Source organism: Carassius gibelio, chromosome A17 (assembly GCF_023724105.1).
Source record: "Carassius gibelio isolate Cgi1373 ecotype wild population from Czech Republic chromosome A17, carGib1.2-hapl.c, whole genome shotgun sequence".
Classification (NCBI taxonomy): domain Eukaryota; kingdom Metazoa; phylum Chordata; class Actinopteri; order Cypriniformes; family Cyprinidae; genus Carassius; species Carassius gibelio.
This window is the reverse complement of record NC_068387.1, coordinates 8,537,350-8,564,918: the sequence shown is the minus strand read 5'-3', so window position 1 is coordinate 8,564,918 and position 27,569 is coordinate 8,537,350. Positions and strand designations below refer to the sequence as shown.

Below are 27,569 nucleotides of genomic sequence, written 5' to 3'. Positions count from 1 at the left end.
TAAGGATTTGCTGCAGAACCATAGAGGAGTCACCGAAATAGACTTGGCTTGTGATATTGTACTGGGTTTACCCTGAACCTCAGCACTTTTACTGGATGTTCTATGCAAGAATCATTGGTTTTGAGCAGAGGTGCTCTATGCTGCAGCAACTCAAAACTTGCATTCAGAGGCATTTAATAGTGCTTTGCTCTATAGTAGATCTGACTGTGTGTTCTTACTTTCTGGTGTGAGAGAGGTCCAAACTGTGTGGCTAAATGGACTCAATAACACTTTTATGACAACCGTGCCTCTGTGATTATAGCTAAAGATTAATTAATTATTGTAGTGCTCACGGTAACAATCAGGAGTGGAGAAATGATGTCTGTGTGCTGATTCTGTGAAGTTATAGCCGAATCTATTTATGTCGGGCGAAATAGCCTTGTGCCACCATCTCAGAGCTACTACACTCTCACGCTCAAGGCCTCATAAATATGTGATGAAAGCAATAAATAGAGACACAGCCACAGGCCACTGAACTATTAAAGTGCAACATATGTGCACTAAAACAGTGAAAGCAATTAAAGCACAGAATGGATAAACACTGTTTCTTTACTTTCTTTCTTTCTACCTATCTATATCTATTTATCTATCTATTTATCTATGAGTCTATCTCAGTTTTACACTAGGCTATAAACCTATTTCAATACAAGTGTTCCTGTAGCTTAATTGGTAGAGCATTGCGCTATCAGGGGGTTCGATTCCCCAGGAACACATGGTAGGTAAAAATTGATAGCCTGAATGCACTGTAAGTCACTTTGGATAAAAGCGTCTGCTAAATGCATAAATCTTAAATTTAAATTAAATTTAAAACATTTTACAGAAAAGGCATAACACACTTATTTTAGTCTTTAAGATTGCATACCACTAGTTGGCATGCAATAGTATGAAATGTTTAAGAGACTTGTCACTACAATGCCTTGAAAGGCACCTTAAGCACCATTCCATCAAAAATATTTCAAGCAGGAGCCCAATAGTAACATAATTACGGCACCACGATGCACTCGTGTCTCCTCTTTTGTAATAACGACGGCACTCCACTGCGTCCACTTCTACCGTGAGACCTGAATCTCGAGAGAGTCGTTCTTTTATTAATTCATTCAAACCGAATCGTGTGTGTGAATCACAAACAAAGTATGACTGTGAGGTGGGGGATAGACAAAACAGCACTCTGTTAAATCACAGTCGAACCACTTTACCTAAATTAAAATACAATGTTTTTTTGTTTTTGTTTTTACCACAAAAATAAAACGCTGATAACTGAATAGAATCAGTTAATTGTTTGTTGTAAAGCGAACTCTCCGAACGAACCGATTCTCAAAAATGAATCGGACCTCCCAGTGCTTGCTGCCATCTGTTCGGAGCAGTGTGACGCCCCCTGGCGTCTGATGCATGAAAGACGCTGGGCAAGTTTCACACAACCCTGAGCGACTCCTCAAAGCAACGTGTGCTGGAATTTGACTCGGGTGATGTTCTCAACAGTGGGACTGGTTATCGCTTGCGACCTGAAAGGTGCCGTTTTGCCAGTGCAAAGGTAAGATGAGCAGCACGGAGATCCAGAATTCGGGAGAGGAGCCCTGCGTTCGCCTGGAGCACCTACCGGGCAAGAGTCCGCACCTAACGGGCAAGGCGTCTCCGCAGGTGAACAACCGCTGGGATACGCCTCAAGTGACGGCCAACGGGGTCCATGACATTGAGGATCGGATTTTACGAATCACTGGTTATTACGGCTATAAACCCGGGTACTCCAGCCACAGAAGTAAGTGTTCAAAAACACACGCAATAACCAATGCAATAGTAATGGTGTGGAGATCAAGTCACGGCTGTCTGCACGCTGTGTTGGCCTTGAACGATGAATCTATATCATGTGAATGTGAAGGAAACACATGCTGCACGCACTGCCTCATTCTGTTGTTATAAATACAGTCTGCAGAACTTTCTGATGAAGTTTTGAATGTGAAAGTATAGAATATAATGGAAAATATAGCCGGATAGGGTAAACCGGATAGAAATAGATATAAGAAATAAACATAAAGAATATAAAATAAAGATAAAGAAGGAATTAATCAGATTACATGAATTAAAAATGTTACAAATAGTGAAATAATAGATTATATAATAATGAAATGCTCCTTTATAGACAGTTTAGATCCATTAGTGAAGTAATTTAGTATCAACAGCTATAAATGTTTGCAGATAACTGTGCGGTTTTGGCTAAATACATACAATCATACTGCACAGCACACTCAGAAATTCACTGATAGTAAGTCGTTGTGAAATTACAAGTAAAAAAGAAATCACAAGCAATATATACTGCAAGATATGTTAGACAAAATGCACAGAGATATCAGGCTGAAAGACACTTATTTAAATGGCAGTGTGAATGGAGTAGACTGGTGATTAGATCCTAATTGTAATATGCGTGCCACTCCTGAGTTTCAGTACCCTCAGTCTATTTTAATGCAATCGAAAGAGTCTTGGGCACAAGATGAATTTGAGGTTCCGCTTAATTGTTGCAGGATTGAAATGTTTTTATTATTATTGTGGCCAAGTGTAAGTTCAACATATTACACAATGGGCAAGTGTAGCCCGTGTCTCTGGTGTGCTGTTATTACACTGGTGCAGTATGTAAGTACATGAATCATCATGTCCACTCCAATGGATATCGTGTACTGTATGTGTGCGTGCATGCATGTGATGCCTCAAAGTCCCTGAGGACAGTATATGGTAACGTTAAATATTGTGTTGCATTTACCTTTGTGCCACATTTTTTTATTTTATTTTTATAAATGCCTAGTCGAAAGCAACAATTATTGTGCTCAACCAAAAAGGTTTTTTTTTTTTTTTTTTTTTATGCAAAGGTGTCACATGTTTCCTCAGAGACTATACAATGCTCTCCTCTGTTTTAAGACCTGACTCAGCAGTATATGTCGTGAATCAAAGTGTCAGTCATAGACAGGCAAGAAGAACAATGTGAAAGCACTACTATTTAACAGAACTAGTTATTCCCAATGAAATCTCTCTGTACTCCGCCTCGAATTGGACGAAAGCTCAAAATTGATGCTTTGTAATTTATAAACCAGTTAAGTATTGGTTTTGGCAAAAATCACACAATAACATCCATTGCATATTACATTGATCCTGAGGAAATAGCCAAATTCAACTCTATTTCTTTCATGACTGATGAATACAACAGTTCAGTTTGTTAAAGTCTAAATGAAAGCGTGTTCGCAACCAGTTTCATTAAATGATTACGCAATTTCAAAAATCAACAAATACTAAAACGTTTTTGTATATTTATAATATATATATATATATATATATATATATATATATATATATATATATATATATATATATATATATATATATATTATAATTACTTCATCATTTTTATTTAAAAAATACAAAATAAATTTTTAGGTATAAATGAAAATTAAACATGTATGTATTATTTATATAATTATTTTGCAGTTAGTTTAACACATCCAATTCCTTTTAAGAAATGAAGTTAAATAAAACTGGCAAATTTGTGAGTGACACTCATGGTGTAATATATGTGCATACATTGCATCCAAAAGTTTGGAAATGCCCGAGGCAAATTGGGGTTTGGACAACATCATCATAAATCCTTGTTATTTTGTGATGACTCTGCATTAATAAAGGACAACAACAAAAAATATGTAAGCATTTTATTGAATAAAAAATAAATTCACAACATGGAAAACTACTAGAACCATTGATCAGTTGTCTCTAAACTGTGTTCTGCTTGGTCTGTTGTGTACTAACATTAATTACTAATCAATCAGTTAACTGATAAAGGTGTGTGACCCAATAATCTTGAGAAAAGAAACCTTTGTGTAGATATTACCCCACTGACACAGTATCTAACCATTCATGGAAGCGCTGCCTCTGGGATTTATTATTTATATTTAACTTTTTTCTCCTCGATTTTAACTAGGCTGTATGATAATGTCACTGTTTTCTGCAAAGCTTTGCGAAAAAGCCATCAATAAGACCAAGAAAGAATCATCCAGCATAACCTTTGACAGAAACAATCGGTCGGTGTCATCTGTTGTCTTCTGACAATATACAGAGTCAATGTGACCCAATCATCTAAACGTATCTGCCGTGGGTGCTCTGAATGCAGCGCACGTATGCCCCCCTCCATCTCTGCCCAGACCACCTCGCCTAGAGAGCTATTTTTAGAGACAGGCCTAATGGGACTCTTCTCATCTACTTAGCCAGAGAGACGCTGTTAAATGTAGGCTCACTTGGGAGCTTTACAGACTTCAGAGCAGACAGCTGACGTAAGTAATCGTTCCAGAATGGTTAACCCAAGTGAAAAAGTAATGTTCACACTTCCAGACAGTGTCATTTTATTATCGAGATACAATTCTCATTATATCAACTTTTTTTTTCTTCCAATTATATTTTAATTTTAGTTAGTTTTAGCTATTTGTTTTTGTAATGTTTATTGTCATTTTGTAAATAAAGTCTATATATGCAGTAGTTTTTGTAAAAAAAAATTGTAAATACCATTAATGAGCAGCAATAATGTTTTTCCTTTTTGATGGCATAATATTGGCGATATACAGACAGTATATTGGCTAATACATTATAATGATATAATACTTTTATACTTTATGTGCACTCCTGTGCTGCCCCCATCTGGTCATTTGACACATATCTTCACTCTTTTATTGATTTATGGTGATATAGTCATAATCCCACTTACACAGACTGCTGAATCACACACACACACACACACACACACACACACACACATTTATGGGGTAAATATTTTGAACATTCTGCTGCTATTGAGGCCCAGATATGGTTAGAATTAGGATTGGTGAATGACTATTTGGCAACAACAAATCATCAGAGAGGAGCTGCAACCCCTTTGCCCGGCCAAAAGGTGTCACTCCTCTCATTTTACAGTGGTTCTAAAGAGTTCTGTTTACAGGAAAGCTACCTGTTAGCATACCAATGTGTGCAGCCCTAAAAACAACCTCTTGAACGTGGCCAAATCATGAGAAATCATGAGATACTAAGTATTAATTATGAGATAACATAGTGAATTGGTGGGTTTTTGTTAAATGTGAGTCAAAATCATCACAATTAAAAGAACCAAAGACTTAAACTACCTCAGTCTGTGTGCATTGATTTTAATACAAGAGTTTCACAATTTGAGTTGAATTACTGAAATAAATGAACGTTTCCACGACATTATAATTTAACTGAGATGCACCTGTAATTATGACTTTCTATGTCATATTTAAGATTCACCAAAGCATGATTTTGCCACAGAAAGGCTTCAGTAGTTGTTAACAGGAAAGACCAGGTGGTGTCCAACTGGCTGTAGCCTGACCTTTAGAATGTGTTTTCAAAACTGTAACCATGGCTCTAAAGTGACAGACACTAGAAAGTTCATATTTATGTGAATCACGCCACTCCTCCGCTCTTGTAAGTCTTTTATTGGGTTTTGACGAATTGGCTATTAAGAGTGTGTAACACTCATAGCGTGTGGGTGCACTATCCTGCTCCCGTCTCGCTCTCATCTTGTAGAATGCAGCTAATAGACGTGCATAAAGGACGCAGCAGGTCTGTGGACAATGGTGGAGGAACATAGCACTGATCTAAATGACAAAGGTGCTGAATGGGGCGAAGGTGGAACACAAGGGCCAGGTGTTGCTATGGCAGGACGCAAGAGGAGGGGGACACAGGGATGAAACAACAGGCATCTTGAATGGCAGGTGTCCATTTAATAAAAGAGGCTGAAAATAAAACCATTACTCAGTATAGCTCCATATTTGTGCCTTTTTTAAATCTTTCATACAGGAGAAGTGGAAGATATTTTAGTGTCTGCAATATTTTAATAATAAATCAGCAAGAGAAAAGTTAAGTCATTAAAAAGGATGTGGTTTAATTTTCTTCTTGGCATCACAAAATATATGATGTCTTGACACAAAATCTATCATCAAGTGTGTGTGGATGTGTAATATAAAACTGCGGAAATATTAATCTGTCTTTCTATGCGCTGCTGGGGTTTATGTTTTATGGTCTCTGGTTGTGAAAGATATTGATATACGTGATTGAATGCAAACTCAATTGACTGGTGAGAAAGGGTTGTAGATCCACTTGCTGTGTGTGTGTAAAGAAACAACTCATGGTTTAATAAAACCTTTATGATAGAAATAATAATACAATGGCACCAAACGGTTAACCAAGTGCCACTGTAACTTTATTTTCAATTATAAAATTAACTACACTGTTCGGAAAGTGGGTTTTTAAAGTTATAAAGTAATTAATACATTTATTCAGTTGCTGCTGGGTGACACACTCTGAGCTCATCCTAGAAATCTGACTCTTCTTAAAAACCTGCTACAAATTTGCCAGTATAATGAGTGCTGGCTTAGCAAACAAGCTTAATTTGAGTTCTGGAGTATGCGGTTGACCACAATGCAGTACGTGCATTTAAATCAAGCCAGTGTGAATGAATGAGAGACAGAAAGCTTTCTTTTTTTGTGTATATGTTGTATATGTGTGGTTGTGAAACAGATGTAGGTGGGTGTTTCGCTGATTGAATGAATGGCTGGGACCACTGGAACAAGCATCTCTGAGATGTATTAAATGCAAGGCCATGAAAACCGCAAGCAGGGTGTAATGGACCCTGCTCTGACCAGGCAGGCCTATTATATGGGGTACTTGATACTCAAATTGGTCTGTGATTTAAAGACTCCCTTTAGTCCGATAGAATCCCAGCACAGCACAGCTCACACAATAAAGTTACTCTTATGGAATAGTTCACCAAAATTATTAAAAATAAAAATAAATTCTCACAAGCATCATTTATGATATTTCAAACCATTTTTAAGGAACACAAAAGGAGATAGTTTGTTAAATGTTTAAGCTGCTCTTTTCCCTAAAGCAAAAGCTTATACATTTTGTTGACCACAAAGCCATTCCGTAGCCTCTGCGAAGAACAAACTAAAATTCTACATAAACGCTACATAAATATTCATACAAACACAAATGTCATAACTGATATTAAAAGTCAGAATTTTCACATAAAAAGAATGTTATAAGGTAAGAAACATAATTATGAATGTTTTGATATTCTACCATTTTGTATAAGATTCAGTTAGATTTTTTTCATATGATTTATTTGTTCAGACCAAAGAGAAAAAACGGCAGACACCGGCAGAAAATGTGTCTTGGTTTGAATGTGATTAAATATGATTAGAAGATGAATATGCGACAAAACTACAGAATGTCACATTTTATTATTAGGTCTTTCGACAAATATATGTTTTAACAAATAAAAAGGACAGCACTTTTAGAGTTCATACCACTATTTGATATATATATATATATATATATATATATATATATATATATATATATATATATATACGTATATATAAACTAGAATAGTTTTTTGTTAACAAAAATAATTGTTGTATCTTAAGTGACGCACTACATATACACTACGCACTTAGTTTTTTCAGTTAAATAAAGTGTATCATCTGGGTATATGAAGTGCACTTTTTGTTACACTTTTACTGGCACTATTTACACTACAAAATAGCATAGAATAGTGCATAAGTACATAAATTGGGATGCACTTCTAGTTTTAGTTCTGATTAACCCAGATCACTGTTTTGTTGTATGGAAAAGAGCAGCTCTAATATTTTGAAAAATGTATCTTTTTGTATTTAACAGTAAAAAAAGAAAGACAGTGGTTATGGTCACTGTATCCTTGCATAATATGTACAATGTTAACATACTTCAAAAATCTATTTTTGTGTAATGCAAGAAGACAGACCAAATAGTGCAAGTAAAAGATTACTGAACTTTCATTTTGTCCAATTTGTTTTGTTAAACATCAATATCTTTAAAGCAATTCCCACTTAAACAAAAGTACTCCCAGACTCCCACTTCCTGACACTTTGAGAGATTAACAGGTATCATGTGTTTCATTACTGTATCATTTCATCCAGGAACCCACTGAATTTTCAGAGACAAGACTTTTTATGGAGTCCCCCAAGGCTCTATACTGGGTTTTATTACAGAGGCTTAGACAGAAAGACAAGACATCTGCTAAAGCAAGCAGTGAAGGGCCTTCAAGTGGAGCACAAGTGCTCATGAAAGAAAGAAAGAGAGTGATTGGGCAAGGAGAGATAGGAAGAAAATTAAAAGCTACTTTCTTACTCTACTAAATCAATCATCTTTATCATAATGCCTCATCAGTCTAACATGGCAAAAATGGAACTGACTGAAAATAATGGCAGATTGGAAAAGCAGAAAGAATGATGAGGAGAAAAAGAAAAAGGGGAGAGGGGCCTATGCAGCATAATTAGCCGAGCTGCTTGGTTACCTTCCAAACACAGCAAAGGATACTTTGAGCAGAAGAAGAGGCGGGGACAGAGAGAGAGAGAGAAACAGAGGGAGAGAGATATGAAGAGGATGACTGCATTCCACACACACTTGAAGCTCAGTCTCCCTAGGAGACGCAGGATAGCAGCATGACAGTGCAACATCTACAATAGAGCACACTGAGAGTGTGTGTGAGCCAGAGAGTAAGAGCAGTAAGTTTGTCACTTAGCAGAAAGAGAGAAGTAACAGCAGGAGAACAGCAAAGTAAAAGATATCAAGAGGAACCAGAAAGAGACTGGGAGTGACAAGAGAGATGTGCGTGGGGATGAAGTGGATTTGTTGGAGGAGTTGAGCCGTGCCGCTCATACACAAAACAAAAAACTCAGGACTCCCAAGGAAGGAGGAAAGGATGAAGAAACACTCGGCCCGAGTGGCCCCTCTCAGTTCCTATAGCGCCCAGGTGCTCACCTGCACCATCTCTGAAGGTAAAACGCAATGTTTGTGTGGTTATGATTACGCTTAAATAACAAACATAATTAGTCTAGTATTTCTAATTAACTTTTTAATGAAAATTATATGTTTTCTTGTTTAGATAGTAAACTAGTGCGTGTTTGAGCAGAGATGTAAGGAAGATGCTGTAAGAAAGTGAAAAATTAGACATATGTTCAAATCAAGTTAGTATGGTGTGAAATGTGTTAAGTGTGTGTTTATGTGTGTGTGCAGAGCCAGCTGACCTAATAAGTGATGTAATCAGTTGCATAGAGGCCTGTGGCCACCACAGGGGCCCATGTCAGGGTTCAGATACTTCTCGGTAATAATAAAATCACTAAAGTTTTAGTTGCGTCTGTTAATGTTTGGAAAATTATTTAAATTAATTGACTATAAAAGAGGTGCTGGTTGCAGAGAAGTGGAAAAAAGTGAAAAGAAAGCGAGAAAGATTAGAAAACATTGTTGAAATGGGTTGAATTGTTGAAACCAAGGACAGATCCTTGTGGCACTCCATTCTTTACTGGTGATAATTGAGATGACTTCCAATTTAAATAAAAAAGTGATAGCGATTGGACAGGTAAGATATTGAATCCTGTATAGTTTTGTAATCAGTCTATGAGTATGTCATGATCTACAGTGTCAAACGCAGCACTAAGATCAAGTAAAACTAGCAATGAGATGCAGCCTTGGTCTGAAGCAAGAAACAAATAATTTGTAATTCTAACAAGCCCAAATAACATCGCTTTAGACTAAGGTGTCAGTACAAGATATGTACGATGGGGGGCCCTCTGTTGAAAATGCTAGGACCGGCTCTGAGTGTGTGTGTTAGTTTCCAGAAGTTTGTGTGTTTGCAACCAAGCAGAAAAGGAGCCGTAATCTCAGCTCAGCAGTTTAAATCACACTTTCAGTATTAAATTACATTTTATTTAATGATTTACTGTTTGTTTATTTTAGTACGATGCCGGTTTCATGGTGCTGTTGTGCTGAGAGTCTTTCAGGGGTAACACTTTACAGTTTGTTAACTCGTTTGTTTTACAACATTTAATAATCTTTCTCAATGTTATTTACTAAAAATACAATTGTTCATTGTTCATGTTAGTTCACAGTGCATTAACTAATGTTAACAAATAGAACTTTAAATTAAAAAAATGTCTTAGTAAATGTTAAACATAAAATTAACAAGACTTAAGACTAAGAAATGCTGTAGAATTATTGATCATTGTTATATCATGTTAACTTAAGTAGTTAACTAATTTCAACAAATGAAACATTTTTGTAAAGTATGACACCTTCATAAATACCTGTATATACAGGGGTAAAATAATTACCTAGGATTACCATTAGCCAGCAATGCTAATTAGTTTTCAGTGTTTATTTCATTATTTTATTTCATTTTTGAGATGGGATGACACAATTTACATTTTGAAAGATTTATTTTTGGGGTTATTTTAAAAGTACAAATATAGTACAAGGTCATAAACTGATAAAATAATACATTTTGCTGCTGTAAAATAACAATAACATTTTGTGCTGCGCTGTGAAAATATGTAGGGGCGGTAAATCAGGTATTTACCATTGATGTGACATTTCTGTGCCTCCACATCTTGGACCTGCAGTTCCCTTGTGTTGTTGGTTTCTGCAGGTTTTTAAGCAATTCAGCCAAGCTATCCACAATATTAAAAGTCTGTCAGTGTGGGTGCACACTGTGGGAGCCCTTTTTCAGTATAAAATATGTCTGTAAATTTGTCAGGTAGGTTTTTTTATTTCATTTATGTGAGTTGAGTTGTGGTTTAGGTGCAACTGTGTCAAAAACATCTTGAATTGCTCAACATCGGACAGGACAGAGGTGCTCATATCAGAAGTATGTTTTGGAATAACAATTTCATAACACTTATTGATGTTATAAGGACTCTATTTTTACAATGCAAGGTTGAGTCAGCTTGCAGTATCTTTGTTTTATCAAATAAAATATTACAAATAAAATAAAATACAACTGATTATTATATAATTATTATACATGCAATTTACGGTTTCATATTTATTGAGGTTATTTCTCACACCATAGGACAAGGACAAAAAAACTGAAGTGATTAAATTAAAGTAGTGATAAACCTGTACACTATATCTATCTATCTATCTATCTATCTATCTATCTATCTATCTATCTATCTATCTATCTATCTATCTATCTATCTATCTATCTATCTATCTATCTATCTATCTATCTATCTATCTATATTTATATAAAAAATGAGGTCAGTGTCTTGTTTACTATTCACAAAAGTATCCTTCAGTTTGTACAGGCCTTTCATTTTTATGCTGTAAATTAAAATACTTATATTTTCAAAATCCAAAATGATAACCACATGGAACTACGAGAACACCATACCATCATTTTGAATATGTCTAGCCTTTATAAAGTTAGATTTGAATCAGACGTTTTGTGCACTGTTGAGCATAACGAGGTCAATGCTGTATGAGAATGTTTATGATAAACAAAAAGTAAAAATCCTTATGTATATTATTCTTTATTTAATCTTAATGTGTATTATTAATTATTATTATTTTTATTATTATTATTATTATTGTGTATTATTAACTTATCTTTTGCAATCATCCTACTACTTGTCCGCTTGATCCATTGTTAACATATTCCTTGACACTGGTGTTTTCCCTCAACATTTTAAAAGGCTTGTATAAAACCCCACTTCTTAAGAAACACACTATTAACCCAACTCTTTTAGAGAACTACAGACCAGTTTCCCTTCTACCTTTCATTGCAAAAACACTTGAACCATTTGTTTTCAATCAAGTCTCTGCCTTTCTCTCACAGAACAACCTTTTGGACAGCAACCAGTCTGGCTTCAGAAGTGGGCATTCGGCATGAAGTCTGGCAAGAGCGAATCTTCCAAATCTTCTACACTTATCTTTCTGGATCTTTCCGCTGCTTTTGATATGGTGAACCACCAAATTCTTCTGTCAACCCTATTGGAAACCATAGACAGTAAAAGAAATGGACACAGCGACCCCACTGGAACTCAATTGAGACAAGTGAAGCCCATTTTTAGCGTTTTTTAGCACTTCCGTTTCTGATGCGCAGACTCAAACGAAGCTTGACGACGTCAGCAACCTGTCTGACAGATGTAAATCTTCTAGTAGTTGTGCGTGCAAACTTCCATCGTTAATCTTGCAGAGACGACGAGCTTGAGCGGGGAGTTCTTTGTCGTGAGTGAGCTGGAGTAAGTATTCTGATTAATTATTTTGTATAGTATTTTAAAATGTAACGCCAGTACGCCATATTAAGTTAATTGCCTGCGAGCTTCTCCTCCTGTCTGTACGGTAATTTCTCTACTGTGCGACAGAGAGTCCAGTGGTTATGACGCAATCGTTAGCCTATTTTTACAAAAACTGTTTCTACGGGCCATAATGTAACATAGAAGGTAATGGAGCCCTTTATACATTGTTGTGTATCTTTAGAAATAAATAATGGACAAATGGAGTCTTTAAACGCCTCAGATGTAAAGTTATTCGCTGTCAAAGTGACGCCAAAATGAATGGGAGGTCAATGGGATGCTAACGCAAGTGAAGTTCTGTTACAAGATGGCGGAACGCGGCCGACTTCAACTTCCGGTCGACTTCCTTGCCGCCTGTCTGAAACCAATCTCAGGAAATCTCAGGAACCGGACACCAGTGGTTTGAGTCTTACCTCTCAGATCCATCAGGTCCATCAAGATATCTTGGAGAGGTGAGGTGTCCAAATCTTAACATCTAACTACTGGGGTGCCTCAGGGCTCAGTTCTTGGACCACTTATTTTCTCTGTTTACATGGTATCACTAGGTTCTGTCATTCAGAAACATGGCTTCATATCACTGCTATGATGACACTCAACTCTACCTCTCATTTCATTCTGATGATCCAGTGATAGCTGCTTGCATCTTAACTTGTCTAACAGACAGTTCTTGTTAGAAGAAACACCGTCACCTTCAACTCAACCTAATACAGAACTGCTTGTGGTTACAGCAAATCCATTACTTTATCAAAATTTCACCATCCAGTTAGGTTCATCAACCACAACAAACTTCCTGGTCCTGCAGATTATCTTTATACAACATTAGGAAGATCAGGTCCTTTCTTTCATAACATGCAACACAACTTCTTGTTCAAGCCCTTTTTCTATCCAGGCTGGACTATTGCAATGCTCTTTTGGCAGGTCTTTCAGCAATTACTATCAAACCTCTACAATTAATCCAAAATGCCGCTGTAAGATTATTCTTTAATGAGCCGAAAATAATGTACGTCACACCTTTGTTCATCAATTTGCACTGGCTACCAGTAGCTGCTCACATAAAATTCAAGGCATTAATGTTTACCTACTGTACAAAACAACCATTGGCTCTGCACCCCTTTACATAAATTCATTACTTCAGAGTTATGTGTCCTCTATAAGTTTGCGTTCTGCAAGTGAACGATGCATTATTGTGCCATCTCAAAATCACTTTCACTAACTTTTTCATTAACTGTTCCCTCTTGGTGGAATGGCCAGCCCAACTCGATCCAAGCCCTTAGCCCTCCTCTAGAAAATACTTAAAACACATCTGTTACATCTTTATTTGACCCTTTAACTCTAGCACTTTCTATTCTATTTTAATTCTACTTTATTTGTCTTCTTTTTATGAAAAAGAAACACTAGCTTTCTGTTTTTTTATATTCTGTCTACTTGTTTTTCTTTGTGTGTGTGTCTGTGTATATACCTTGCTACATGTACTGCATTAGGCCAACTGAGACTTGTTATTTGCACATAGTGTTGCTCTTTTGTTAGTTTTGATTGCTTCTGTTGTCCTCATTTGTAAGTTGCTTAGGATAAATGCATTTGCTATATGACTAAATGTAACTGTATTATTATAAAACTTTTATGTTGAATTTAATGACTCTTAAAATGACAAATATTTTATTTACATCTTGAATATGCAAGTGTACAATATTCTTATTGACTGAACACGCATGCATTCATGACGTTACCATTTTCAGAAATTTGCACATTTGAGATAACGCTGTAACTTTAAAAAACTGGAAACCTGAACCTGAAAATTGTTTCCAAAGTTTGTGTTGGCAGGTCCCAAAAACACCATTGTCCTGTAAATTAATGAGTATTATTATTATTTTGTTTTGTGTCCATTTTTGCGTGCCTTAGCATGTTGCACCACATGACTGTGATTTGGTGGACAAATGTTTGGCAATAGTACAATTACAAATCAATAAAAGTTTTTTTTTTTTTTTTTTTTTTTTTTTTTTTAAGAAATAATTTGTTATGAAAAACATTTCAATAATTTAATTATTTTTACAAGGTTTTTTTTTCATTATGATATCTGGACCTTTTGCAATATGAAATTAGTATTCAAGTGATTGTATATATGAATCACATTTTTTATTAATTTTTGAACACATTATGCCATTGATATAATCACATGAACCATAATACAGTCAAAAGTAATTACAAAGAAACTGCAAGTAACACACTGAACACATTAAACATGACATTTTGAAATAGAAAGACTAAAACGTTATATTTTTGTACAACATACTCCAGTAATCTTTGCTATATTTACAGCTTTATAACATTTTTTTTATCATAAAATATTTTCCCCTGTATTTCAGTCAGGGTAAGATCCATGGCTTGATAGCAGGATCACAACAACAAAGTGGTGTGTGTGTGTGTGTGTGTGTGTGTGTGTGTGTGTAGATGTGCTTGCTGACCCAGCACACTATGCTAGTGACCATAGACCAGTGCATGTCATCTTTTATTCCTGGCCTGGTGTAAATTGATCGCTCTGAGTCTACAGCATAATGGATCTTGACTTTGTGATACTAGCACATTTCCCCTCTGTTCAATCTCCCATCACCCCCCTCCACCACTCCCCTATCTATCTATCTATCTATCTATCTATCTATCTATCTATCTATCTATCTATCTATCTATCTATCTATCTATTATCTGTCTTCAGAATACTGATGTGTAATGTTGTCAGTACATCTTCTATGAAGGAGGTCATGACTGATGACAGGCAGGATGTATTATGATTGGCTGTTGGGCGCCCTGTGGTGTCGAGTTTCTATGTATATCCCATTATATCTGAATTGTCTCTGTGATTCTCCATGACCCTGTGGAGCTATTTTTGACAGAGCCTTGTCTGTGCGACGTAGGCAGATTTCAAATGCTGTCCGGCTTTAGTGCTTCACCTGCAGGTAACTGACACTCACAGCTACTGATCGATACATCCGTACGTACCACAGAGAAACATCAGGGGCAGCCGCACGAGGACCGGTTGGTGAATTTCTCATGAATAAAACATGTCAATAAAGCACATAATTAGCATTTCCTAACCCTGTCTAAAAATAGCCAATATTACTGTGTTTCAATATTTGACCAAATAAAAGACGGGAAATGAACGTTTTTGTTTTTGCAGGAAAGAACAGAAAGAAAGTAGAGCAAAGTTAAATTATTTTAGCATTTTCTGCTGTGAATAGGGATTGCTAAGGAATAGTATTCATTCGAAGTTCAGTAGATGAGGCTGGCAGTTGTTTTTGTCTCGTAATACTGAATATTCTGTTAACCTCATAGGAGGTTTGCAGACCTTAAAGATGTGAAGTTTGTTTTTTAAATTTTACACCTAAAGTAGGCACTCGCATTAGTAGTTCTTTTTATATATGAAAAGGTGCTGGTGCTCAAATGTTTACAGGAATTCCTTCGGTTTGTTGCTGTTGTTGTGGCAGTCGACAGCAGTACAGCTTAACCCTTTTATTTTCAGCAATATTCAGAAAGTTTCTGAAGTTTCTGAAATTCAGAAATTTATTCACTTGCTTTTTTTTATATTTGGTTTTTACATGGGTTATTAAAGAGACTGGAACAGGATAGCATACAAATGAAAGTTAGAATCCATCATGGCAGCGCTCATCATTTACTCAGGAAAAGTTGGATAGAATATAGAATACAGTAACAAATTATATGAACCACTTTTATGATACTTTTATGGTCTCTTGGATTCTTTTTGAAGTTTTAAAGTCTCAGTCTATTGTCTTTGTAATTGTAATTACATGTTAAATAGTGAATAGTGTCAACTCAGTTTCAAACTAACGCCCAAATTATACTTTGTTTTTGTACTTGTACCTGTATGCTAGCCTACAGTATGCATAAAGTTGAAAGTGCATCCTTTCAAAGTATATTCCATTTGATAGAGTGCACGAACACATGCAGTCAACACATGCACTCTAGAAAGTTTTGTCTTAGTCCTGTGTCTGTGCTATTTTTCTCCAGAAGTTATGACAGTTAAAACTATCTTTGTACTCTTTTAAACTAAAGCTGTGTCTTTCATAACTGATTTGGAATTGTTCAATTTGATAATAATTTACCTTGTTAGTAACTTGTAACTGTGATTGTTGATCAAGTTAGTACACTGTAAGAAAAATATCTAGAAAAATGGAAAAGGTACTAGTAAATTTTCAGGACATTATCCATTATCCGTTGTAACCCCTGAAACCCCAAAACACAAAATACAAAAACAGACGCTCATAAATTTTTGGGCAAAACAATAGTTTTGCCAACTGATTTTTAGGGGAAGTTGCTAAATCACGTTTTGATGTCATTGCGCGATGACGTCATAACATAATTATGATGCAAAATTGTCACTACATCAAATATCAGCAAAAACTATATTTTTCTATATGCTCATTTAGATTTGTTCATAAAATAGTATAAATGCATAATATAATATTAAAATAGAAATGGCTATTTTTAAACACAACATTGAATTATTGAGCACTTACATATTTTTGTAAGATTACAATTTAAATATTATTAGCTAGTAAACTAGTAAATCTACACATTCTGAACAAGTATAGTTTTAAGCAGTGTATTAGTAGTTATTATTCTACACTATAAGAAAATAATTCATAGGTTTTTACCTGCATTTTAAATTATGCATTGTATTTTGTGTTTTGGGGTTTCAGGGGTTACAACGGATAATGGATAATGTCCTGAAAATTTACTAGTACCTTTTCCATTTTTCTAGATATTTTTCTTACAGTGTACTAACTTGATCAACAATCACAGTTACAAGCTACTAACAAGGTAAATTATTATCAAATTGAACAATTCCAAATTTGCAACAATTCCAATTCCAATAACTTAATTCATGAGATGTGTGTACTGGCATCTTTGGTTTCCTCTTTTTGTGTAAGTTAGTTGGAAAATCTGTGCCTTTTTATTGTTTGAGTCACTTATAAAAACTTGCTTAAAGTAGCAATATAAAATTTTTAAATAGCTAAATTTGTTGCCAGGTGCTTTTGTAAGAAAAAGTTGCTAGGGTAGTCTGAAAAGTTGCTAAATTTAGCAACAAAATTAGTTGTTGGCAACACTGCAAAACAAATTTTATGTGCATGTGCGACCTGGGTTTGCAAACATGCGCACTTACAAAGGTGTCGCAGAAACCTTTCCAGTGTAGATTAAATATTATAATAATTAGATATTACATTTAATTTGGTAGTAAAACCCAGTGTGTGTGTGTGTGTGTGTGTGTGTGTTTCAAAAGGACACAGGTTCAAATCTGTTGGTCCATCGTTAGCATACATTTTCATAATAATGCATTTTAAGGTTATGAATTCAGCTAACATGCTGACATTTACCTGTGAATACAAGCACGTACAAACCCGATTCCCAAAATGTTGGAACACTGTACAAATTGTGAAAATAAAAACAGAATGCAATGATGCGGAAGTTTCAAATTTCAATATTTTATTCAGAATACAACATAATGACGTATAAAATATTTAAACTTCGAAAATATATAATTTTAAGGGAAAATTAAGTTGATTTTAAATTTCATGGCATCAACAAATCTCAAAAAAGTTGGGACAAGTGTGTGGCATCCCCTCTTCTTTTTATAACAGTCTGCAAACGTTTGGGGACTGAGGAGACAAGTTGCTCAAGTTTAGGAATAGGAATGTTGTCCCATTCTTATATAATACAGGCTTCTACTAGCTCAACTGTCTTAGGTCTTCTTTGTTGCATCTTCCTCTTTATGATGCACCACATGTTTTCTATGGGTGAAAGATCTGGACTGCAGGCTGGACTTTTCAGTACCCGGATCCTTCTACGCAGATATGATGTTGTAACTGATGCAGTATGTGGTCTGGCATTGTCATGTTATCTTTCATGTTTTTCACTTTGTCAGAGTCCATTTTAAATGAGCCTTGGCCCAGAGAAAATGCCTGCACTTCTGGATCATGTTTAGACATGGCTTCTTTTTTGACCTATAGAGTTTGTGTTGTGATTTCCATTACAGTATCATTCCTGTATGTGATGCAGTGCCGTCTAAGGGCCTGAAGATCACGGGCATCCATGGTTTTCCGGCCTTGACCCTTACGCACAGAGATTGTTCCAGATTCTCTGAATATTTGGATGATATTATGCTCTGTAGATGATGATAACTTCAAACTCTTTGCAAATGTTTTCCTTTCTGATATTGCGCCTCTATTTTTCGCCGCAGCATTGGGGGAATTGGTGATCCTCTGCCCATCTTGACTTCTGAGAGACACTGCCACTCTGAGAGGCTCTTTTTATACCCAATCATGTTGCCAGTTGACCTAATAAGTTGCAAATTGGTCCTCTAACTGTTCCTTATATGTACATTTAACTTTTCCAGCCTCTTATTGCTTCATGTCTCAGCTTTTTTGAAATGTGTAGCTCTCATGAAATCCAAAATGAGCCAATATTTCAAAAAGTCTCACTTTCAGCATTTGATATGTTATCTATATTCTATTGTGAATAAAATATAAGATTATGAGATTTGTAAATTATTCCATTCCTTTTTTCACTCACAATTTGTACAGTGTCCCAACTTATTTGGAATCGGGTTTGTATATAGACACCGTTTTATCATCCAATGAATAGATGTACGCTAAACACAGTTGGAGCTGCAGAACAGTGTGCAGAATAAAAATAAACACATCGGATTTCATAATCCAATTTTATTACCTGGGATGTAGTGAGGCGAGACGGTATAATGTGTGCTGTAGTGGTGCAATACTGATCTGTGTGTTGCAGGAGAGGACGGCTCAGATTCACATGCAGAGACTCCAGTCAGTGAAACCAGTGGAGATGGCACAGCATATCAGACCTGCGTCAACACAGTGCTCAAGGTGCTGGGGGGTTTGCTGGTGGTGCTGTGTGTCTCCTCGTGCTGGGTGGGCATCACACAGGTGGTCCAGCTCACATTCAAATCCTTTTCCTGTCCCTTTTTCATCACATGGTTCAGCACCAACTGGAACATTCTCTTCTTCCCCCTCTACTATTCTGGGCACGTGGCCACTACCAGAGAAAAACAGACGCCCATTCAGAAATTCAGGTGGAGTCAGAATGAATGAATCTGGTGGATTATGATGTGATGTGAAAAGCAAAACTTTGTGAAGGAAGTACAATAGCTGCAGACTTGTAAAAAAAAATTAACATTTACTAATTTTTACTTTAGCTGGCACTTCACTGAAATTGATCTGTCAGACAAACTGAACATTGCTACTTTTGTCATAAATGTAACAAAGAGATCTGTGTGATTTTCAGTGATAAATTAATACAATCTTTGTTTATTCCACACACAAATATATTGTCTAAGTAAAAGCACGTAGGCATAAAGACCACTTTTATAATCAATTAGTCTTTTTGGATCCTTTTCTTTAAGGAGCTTTTAGTCTCCATTTAATTGCAATTGTATAAAATAAGAGGCAAGATCTCATGAAAAAGCATTTTACAAATTGTGTATGAATTTCATATGAATCAAATGTAAAATGTAGGTCTACCACTAAACCATCAGGGAATCGTTAGCAGAGCATTTCGAAAATGTTTGAATGAGATTATACGAATACATATGAATTTGTCACCAATTCATCAAGTACAAAATGCCTTATTTCTGGGTGTCTTTCACACTAAAGCTTTTGGCATGGACATGGAATTTGCTTCATTTGTACTTCTTAATATTCAAAATTGGTATGTCACAATTGGTTACAAGACACCTGAGATCCAACGTTTAACATCACTAACATCAAATCTGGTTTGAATCTTTAACTAGCACACCGATAATCCCTTACAGAGTTAAAATCTGCAACCTTTTGGTTACCAAAGTAAACCTTCAGTTTCTAGACCAAACCACTAGTAGGCTACAGTGCTTCATTATCAAGGTAAGCATACAACAAAAACCTTTATTGTTTCTCATTTCACTGTGTAGGGAATGTAGTCGGTTGTTTGGGGAGGACGGAATGTCTCTGAAGGTGTTTCTGAAGAGAACAGCGCCTTTCTCCATCTTGTGGACGCTTACTAACTACTTGTACCTATTAGCACTGAGAAAACTAACCGCTACAGACGTCTCAGCGCTCTACTGCTGCCACAAGGCATTTGTCTTCCTCTTGTCATGGATTGTCCTCAAGGATCGTTTCATGGGTGTGCGGGTAGGTAGAATATAACCCTGATTGTTACTCAAATAGTTGCAAGTCAGTTGAAGAATTTCTTGTGCATTTACTTTTAAGGGGTTCAAGCATCTAAACCATTGTAGGTAGTTTTTAAGTTTAGGTATGGGGTAGGATTAAGGGAACTTAAATATGGTTGTGCAGAATAAGACATTAGTATGTGCTTTATAAGTTCTAACAAACAGCCAAAATGCTAGTAATACAGTATGCACGCTAATAAGCAACTAGTTAATAGTGGGAATTGGTCCCTAAATTAAAGTGTTGCCAACAATACATTTGTTGAACTTGTCATTTAGATAGTGTGTCCAGTTTTCATTCAATCTGCTGCATATCTAGAAACTCTCAAACAAGTTATAATGGGTTTGTATTTTGTGAATGCACATGCATTGTCTTTGTATACAAGGTACAACAATTTAAGTATACATGTCAAATTTCATAATTTTTTAATGTTAAAGCTTTGCTGCTGTGATCATATTAAAATGGCACATTAAAACAATTAGGCTGGACCTACTTTTTCAAAATTGCCATTTTGATTTTGTTATTCAGAAATGAGCTTGTACCCCAAAAATTGCTTGCTGTTGTACTTTATTTGGTAAGATGTCATTTAATTAGCAGGATTATGTATAGTCAGTTGGTACTTATCACAAAATAAACCCTTTGGGATATTTTAAATCTTTCTGGGGGCCTGATCACACTGCCAGGGCTGATCTTGTGACAGTGACTGGCTGATATAACAATATACTTAACATTTACTCACAGGCATCTAGATGAATGGATCTCAGTGGAAACAGTTACAGTGTTAGAAATGAAATGAGTGCAATCCAGTTACCAGTGCAATGAGTTACATAGAAAGCACTACCTGTTGATGTATCAAATGATTCATGAAATTGGATTTAAACAGCAACTTGATGTCTTTATAGACAGAACAAGTGTTACAAATGGAAAGTCAATGAGAAATTATTCTTGTTCAGGTGTTAAAAAAAAACAAAAAACTTTGCTTTGCCAAAAGCTGTTATGATCTTTACATCACGTCTCAGATCTGGACTCATAAGTGCTTTTCTATCGGCTAAATACTCCCAGAAAACTCATTCCCTGATGTGCATTGATATGTATTGTGGTATAAACTTCAATCATTTTTTAAGCCTTTATTGAATTCTAATTTCTTTGTGATCTTTCCTCTTAGATTGTGGCTGCCATTATGGCTATCACAGGCATCGTGATGATGGCATATGCTGATGGTTTCCATGGGGATTCCTTTATGGGTGTGGCCTTTGCAGTTGGCTCCGCCTCCACTTCTGCTCTCTACAAGGTGAGTGCAGCTGAAAATAACTATTCCCAGAAGATCCTTGATGACCATTAAGACTGCTTTCTTTTTGATATGCTGTATTTGTAACACTTAGGTGCTGTTTAAGATGTTCCTCGGCAGTGCCAATCTGGGCGAGGCTGCTCATTTCTTCTCCACGATGGGCTTTTTCAATCTCATCTTCATCTCCTGCGTTCCCCTCATCCTGTACTTCACCAGGGTGGAGCACTGGGGCTCCCTCTCCTCTTTGCCCTGGGGTTATCTTTGCGGGGTGGCCGGCCTTTGGCTAGGTAACATGAAATTAAGGAAACTGATTCTTCAGCTTTAGTTTAAAAGCATTACTGATTTGCCTTCTACTGTATCTACAATAATCTAATGAAATATCTGTGATTTCTATGTTTCAGGCACTGGTAAACATAATGAAATAGTAGCGTTATACACTACTGTACAAAAGTTTATGGTTCAGTGGGATTTTTTTTTAAAGAATATAATACTATTATTCAGAAAGGATGCATTGAATTGATCAAAAGTGGCATGAAAGACTGAACAGTTTGGGCTTTTTTCATTTAAAATAAATCTGGTTCTTTTTAACATTAGAAAAAGATTAGGAATGATAAAACTAAATATTTATTTAGCAGCAGATCAGCATATTAAAATGATTTCTGAAATAAATACAAAAAAAAATCTATTTTTAATTACTAATGTAAGAATACATCACAATATTATAATTATACTTTATCTGTGATCAAATAAGTGCATCACAGGAGACTTCTCATGGAATACTGTTCAAAAATTATTTTCTTCGAAGGTTTTATATGTTAGTTGTTTAAAAAAACTGTAGAGAAATGTTTTTTTTGGCAAAGTAATGTTGCCCCATCTACAGTACTAAATGACAAATGCTAACCAGCTGGGGGAAAATAATACGTAAATAATGAAATCATCTAGTTTGTACACAAGTACTGGCGTTAAATCCTACTGACGGTTTACCACTTGATCACTGCTGGTTCAGATGTGAGTGTTGTAGTGGATCAAATACAACCCTTAAGTACGCTTCCAACAGTGCTTTAAGTGCTTAGTAAGTGAGAGAAATCAGGTTAGAATCATCCGTTTACAACTCGAAGTAGCATTTCTTAGATATCCAATATGTGCTGCATCAGTCCATATAGAGTATAATAGTAACAGATCCATTTATATTTACTGTATATTTGAGCTGAAGTGGAGCTCTGTATCTCCAGGGTGTTTTAAGAATAAAATGATATCCATTAACTATTGCCATTCTTCCAAAACATGAAGTTTTCTGTGTATTTGGCCACTTAGAGAGGATTGAATGAAAAAAGCCATAACATAAAGTTCCAGTTTTATTTATTTATTTGTATTTTTTTTTCCCTTTGCTCTCTCTCCCTCTCTCTTGTAGTATTTAACATCCTGGTCAATGTAGGAGTGGTGCTCACGTATCCGATCCTCATATCCATTGGGACGTTACTCAGTGTTCCAGGCAATGCAGGTGTGTGAGTCTGTCTGTCTATCTGTCTAACATAATTTGGTTTTGTTGTCATTTTCATTATAATAATTATCATTATTGATGATTCTAATTAAGTAATAAAGTATTTTTAACATATTGCAATAAAATAATTTCCGTAAAGATTTTATTGCAATTATTTTTTATAATATTTACCATTTCATTTTTCCTGCATTATGGTAATGAGGGTTTGTGTGCAAAATGTGCTCAAATGACATTAAAACAATGTCACAAGGCAAGTATAAATAAAAATAGGCATGATTTTCTTTATGCAAAATCAACTGGTAACACTTCGTATATAGGGACCAGTTCTCACTATTAACAGAGTGGGAATGTGAATTTATAGTTAATAGTTATTATTATTAACCATTTTAGAAATTCGTAGCCAGTCAAAGGGGACCAAGGCTATTAACTTGAAAATATTTTTGTCTTTATGAGAACCAATGTTAATACTAAAAAAGTTCATAATTATTTTGAAGTCAACAAACAGCCACATGGTTACAATTACTATTACTCTAAAGAGTCCTCCCCCTAAAATATCAGCAACTAATGCTGGACATTTCCTTCGCTACGGTAATGAATTTGATTTGTCTGGAGTTAATTGGTTAACAAAACACTGTACTGTCAACCTGCAACTGTTAATTTCATGAAATAATAAGTAAAACTATTGTACATAGTTATCACCCAAGCCTGTTTAATGTCTCATTTATGCCTAATTAACTGTATAGTTTGCATTGAATTCTGTTATTTCCCTAAGCAATCAGCCTGAAAAATGATAATATGGGTATTAAATTCTGAGCATCTTCAGCAGATGGAAGCATGAAGTGCTCCAAAATCTCCTGATAGCTAGCTGCATTGACCCTGCCCTTGATAAAACACAGTGGACCAACACCAGCAGCTGACATGGCACCCCAGACCATCACTGACTGTGGGTACTTGACACTGGACTATCACTGGACTGGATGAAACTTGCTTTCATCCGAAAAAAGTACTTTGGACCACTGAGCAACAGTCCAGTGCTGCTTCTCTGTAGCCCAAAGTGGCTTGACCTGGGGAATGCGGCACCTGTAGCCCATTTCCTGCACACGCCTGTGCACGGTGGCTCTAGATGTTTCTACTCCAGACTCAGTCCACTGCTTCCGCAGGTCCCCCAAGGTCTGGAATCGGTCCTTCTCCACAATCTTCCTCAGGGTTCGGTCACCTCTTCTCGTTGTGCAGCGTTTTTTGCCACACTTTTTCCTTCCCACAAACTTCCCACTGAGGTGCCTTGATACAGCACTCTGGGAACAGCCTATTCATTCAGAAATGTCTTTCTGTGTCTTACCCTCTCGCTTGAGGATGTCAATGATGGCCTTCTGGACAGCAGTCAGGTCGGCAGTCTTACCCATGATTGCAGTTTTGAATAATGAACCAGGCTGGGAGTTTTTAAAAGCCTCAGGAATCTTTTGCAGGTGTTTAGAGTTAATTAGTTGATTCAGATGATTAGGTTAATAGCTTGTTTAGAGAACCTTTTCATGATATGCTAATTTTTTGAGATAGGAATTTAGGTTTTTCATGAGCTGTATGCCAAAATCATCAGTATTAAAACAATAAAAGACCTGAAATATTTCAGTTGGTGTGCAAAGAATCTAAAATATATGAAAGTTCAGTTTTTTTATCATTACATTATGGAAAACAATGAAGTTTTATCACAATATGCTAATTTTTGGAGAAGGACCTGTATTGTCTCTAGGAGCCTGAATATACTGGTGAGCCATCTTCAAATTAACCAGTAAGCACAACTTTGAAATTCCCTAGTAACCACCCAAAACACCCTAGCAACCACAAAGCAACCTATAAAAAACACTTAGACTTACGTGAACACAGCTGTGAGCATGTTTTTAATTTCTGAAGTAAAGTGATCCTGATATCACAACAAAGAAAGACATTTAAATAGTATTTAGTATCAAGATACCATTATAATTTTTGTTCATATTTAGAATATATATATATATATATATATATATATATATATATATATATATGTGTGTGTGTGTTTACCAATTTAAAGGTGATTTTCTCAGTATTTAGATTTTTTTGCAACCTCAGATTCCAGATTTTAAAATAGTTGTATATCGGCCAAATATTGTCCGATCCTAAAAAAACATACATCAATGGAAAGATGATTTATTCAGCTTTCAGATTCTTCAAAAACTGACACTTAATCTTTGTAGTCCAGGGTCATAAATGTACCGAGCTGGGTAGTAACCGATTACGTCATCTGGATTGTGAAATTAGTTTACAAAAATGAAGTACTTGTAATTAGATGATATTACAATCATTTATAAAATTGATAGTTTATAAAATAGTATATCATTTTGTCAACATTCATTTTATTTCAAGCAACATTTTTTTTTTTTTATGGCTTTAGTTTATAATAATCCTGAAAGGAAACCTTATTGATAGTTTGGCATAATTTTATTAGTATTGCTAATAAAAAATAATAATAATAATAATAAAAAAAAAACTTTACTCCTTATTAATATTGTTGGAAAAACTTTGGTCCACCAAATCAAATTTGGTGCAACCAATATGTAGTAACATATAGCGAAAAAAGCATTAAACAGGAAATAGTGTCATAAAGAGAAACCCTGCAGATCCTCATGAATCAAGATCAATAAGTTTTGAAAAATATATTTGAAACCTATTGAAACATTATTTGTTGATGCACCATGAAAACTCCAAAAAAACAATGATATTTATTATGACATAAAAAAAAATATAATTAAAATACATTTGAAAAGTGTAATTGAAAAAATCTAGTAAAAAAAATAAATCTGTTTACTCTATGGTATTTTTCTGAAGAATACTATCAAAGATTTTCAAACCGGACACGTGAAACAGACACGAATACAAGTAGTATATTTAAGAATTTTGCATATGTGTTTTAAACTAGATTTTTTAAAAGATCTGTTTCTTTCCCTATTTTTTTCTTTCTCTGTGCGGTGAACAGCCATAGATGTGCTGAAGCATGAGGTCATCTTCAGCGTGGTGCGTCTGGCTGCCACCTGCATCATCTGCCTGGGCTTCCTGCTGCTGCTGCTCCCTGAGGAGTGGGACACGGTCACCCTGCGCTTCCTCACCACCCTGGCCGACAAGAAGACGGAGGAGCACGGCGAGGAGCTCACGGAATCCAGCGTCCACACACGCAGCCGGAGTAGAGCCAATGGAGCCGTATCCATTCCCATGGCATGACCTTTGACCTGTGAATGAATAACCAGCGATCAACACTGATCCACCCTGTGGCAGCCTATGTAATAAAATAAATAAATAATAAATAAATAAAAAAAGAGCAGTTTGATTTTATTTGTATTTTGGAAAGACAAAAGAGAATATGAAAGTGAAGAGAAAGGATAGTATTTTCTTTAATAAGAACTATAACATCAACAAATCAGAAGAAATGTCACAGATCATGTCGTCCTGCTCTTTAATAGAGATCACAGCAAAGGCTCGAGTGTTTTTATTTTACAGAAGGGATCTAGCATTCTCTTCCCTGCCATTTCTATGGGAAGATATACGCATCCATTCCATAGAAATGGACTTTCAGACTTTTGTCTCCCGCTGCACGCCAACCCGCACCCCTGAACCCCTCCGCTAGCCCCTTCCCATGGAATGTATTCTGTGAATATAGACTCTGTCAGGGCCAGTTCGGCTCACTACATGAATGCATACAGAGATCGGATATATATGTATATGAAATATGAGGATTATTTGCATTGTACGTAGTGTGTAATACATGTAGGAGAAATATATTATGCTTTAATGAATAAGCCTTTCTTTTCTTTTTATAATAAAAGACAAAAATAAAGATCTGCACTGAAAAGCATTTGTCATTTATTTTTTCAACACATGAAATATAGTGTAACAGTCACAATCCAGAATAATGAAAAAAAAAAGTGTGTATATATATATATATATATATATATATATATATATATATATATATGAAAGAAGCCCCAGGTTTCATAGTCAGATTCTTGGTCAAGAACCACAATATCTATAATCTTAAATATATCCACCAATAATGGAAACAGAAATGGGAACACATGATAGTCTATACTCTTCTATACTTTTAAACAACACATATGTGTCTAAATATTTTAAGAATAAATTCAAAAGTGAAAGACATCTTTTAAAAAAATATTCCGCAAGAATGGATTAAATTAATTAAAACTTACAGTAAAGACTTTTACAAAGATCACATTTCTATTTCAAATAAAAACTATTGTTCTGAACTTTCAATTCATTAAATAATCTGGGGGGTAATTACAGTTTCCACAAAAAATGTT

The 27,569-nt window shown here is 35.5% G+C and overlaps 1 protein-coding gene across 2 annotated transcripts; it reads left to right on the top strand.

Annotated features, from left to right (window-relative positions):
* The first annotated feature begins 1,471 nt into the window (after window positions 1-1,471).
* Window positions 1,472-27,106, top strand: LOC128031335 (solute carrier family 35 member F4-like). 2 transcript variants are annotated; one of them, XM_052619525.1, is made up of 7 exons: window positions 1,472-1,795; window positions 19,008-19,308; window positions 20,182-20,401; window positions 21,603-21,728; window positions 21,820-22,012; window positions 23,137-23,226; window positions 26,234-27,106. In XM_052619525.1, the coding sequence occupies exons 1-7, from the start codon at window positions 1,576-1,578 to the stop codon at window positions 26,473-26,475; spliced, it is 1,392 nt and encodes a 463-aa protein (XP_052475485.1). In that variant the 5' UTR covers window positions 1,472-1,575; the 3' UTR covers window positions 26,476-27,106. The 2 variants fall into 2 exon arrangements, with proteins under 2 accessions (XP_052475485.1, XP_052475486.1); XM_052619526.1 differs by lacking the exon at window positions 1,472-1,795 and adding an exon at window positions 8,562-8,903.
* Window positions 27,107-27,569: the final 463 nt, after the last annotated feature.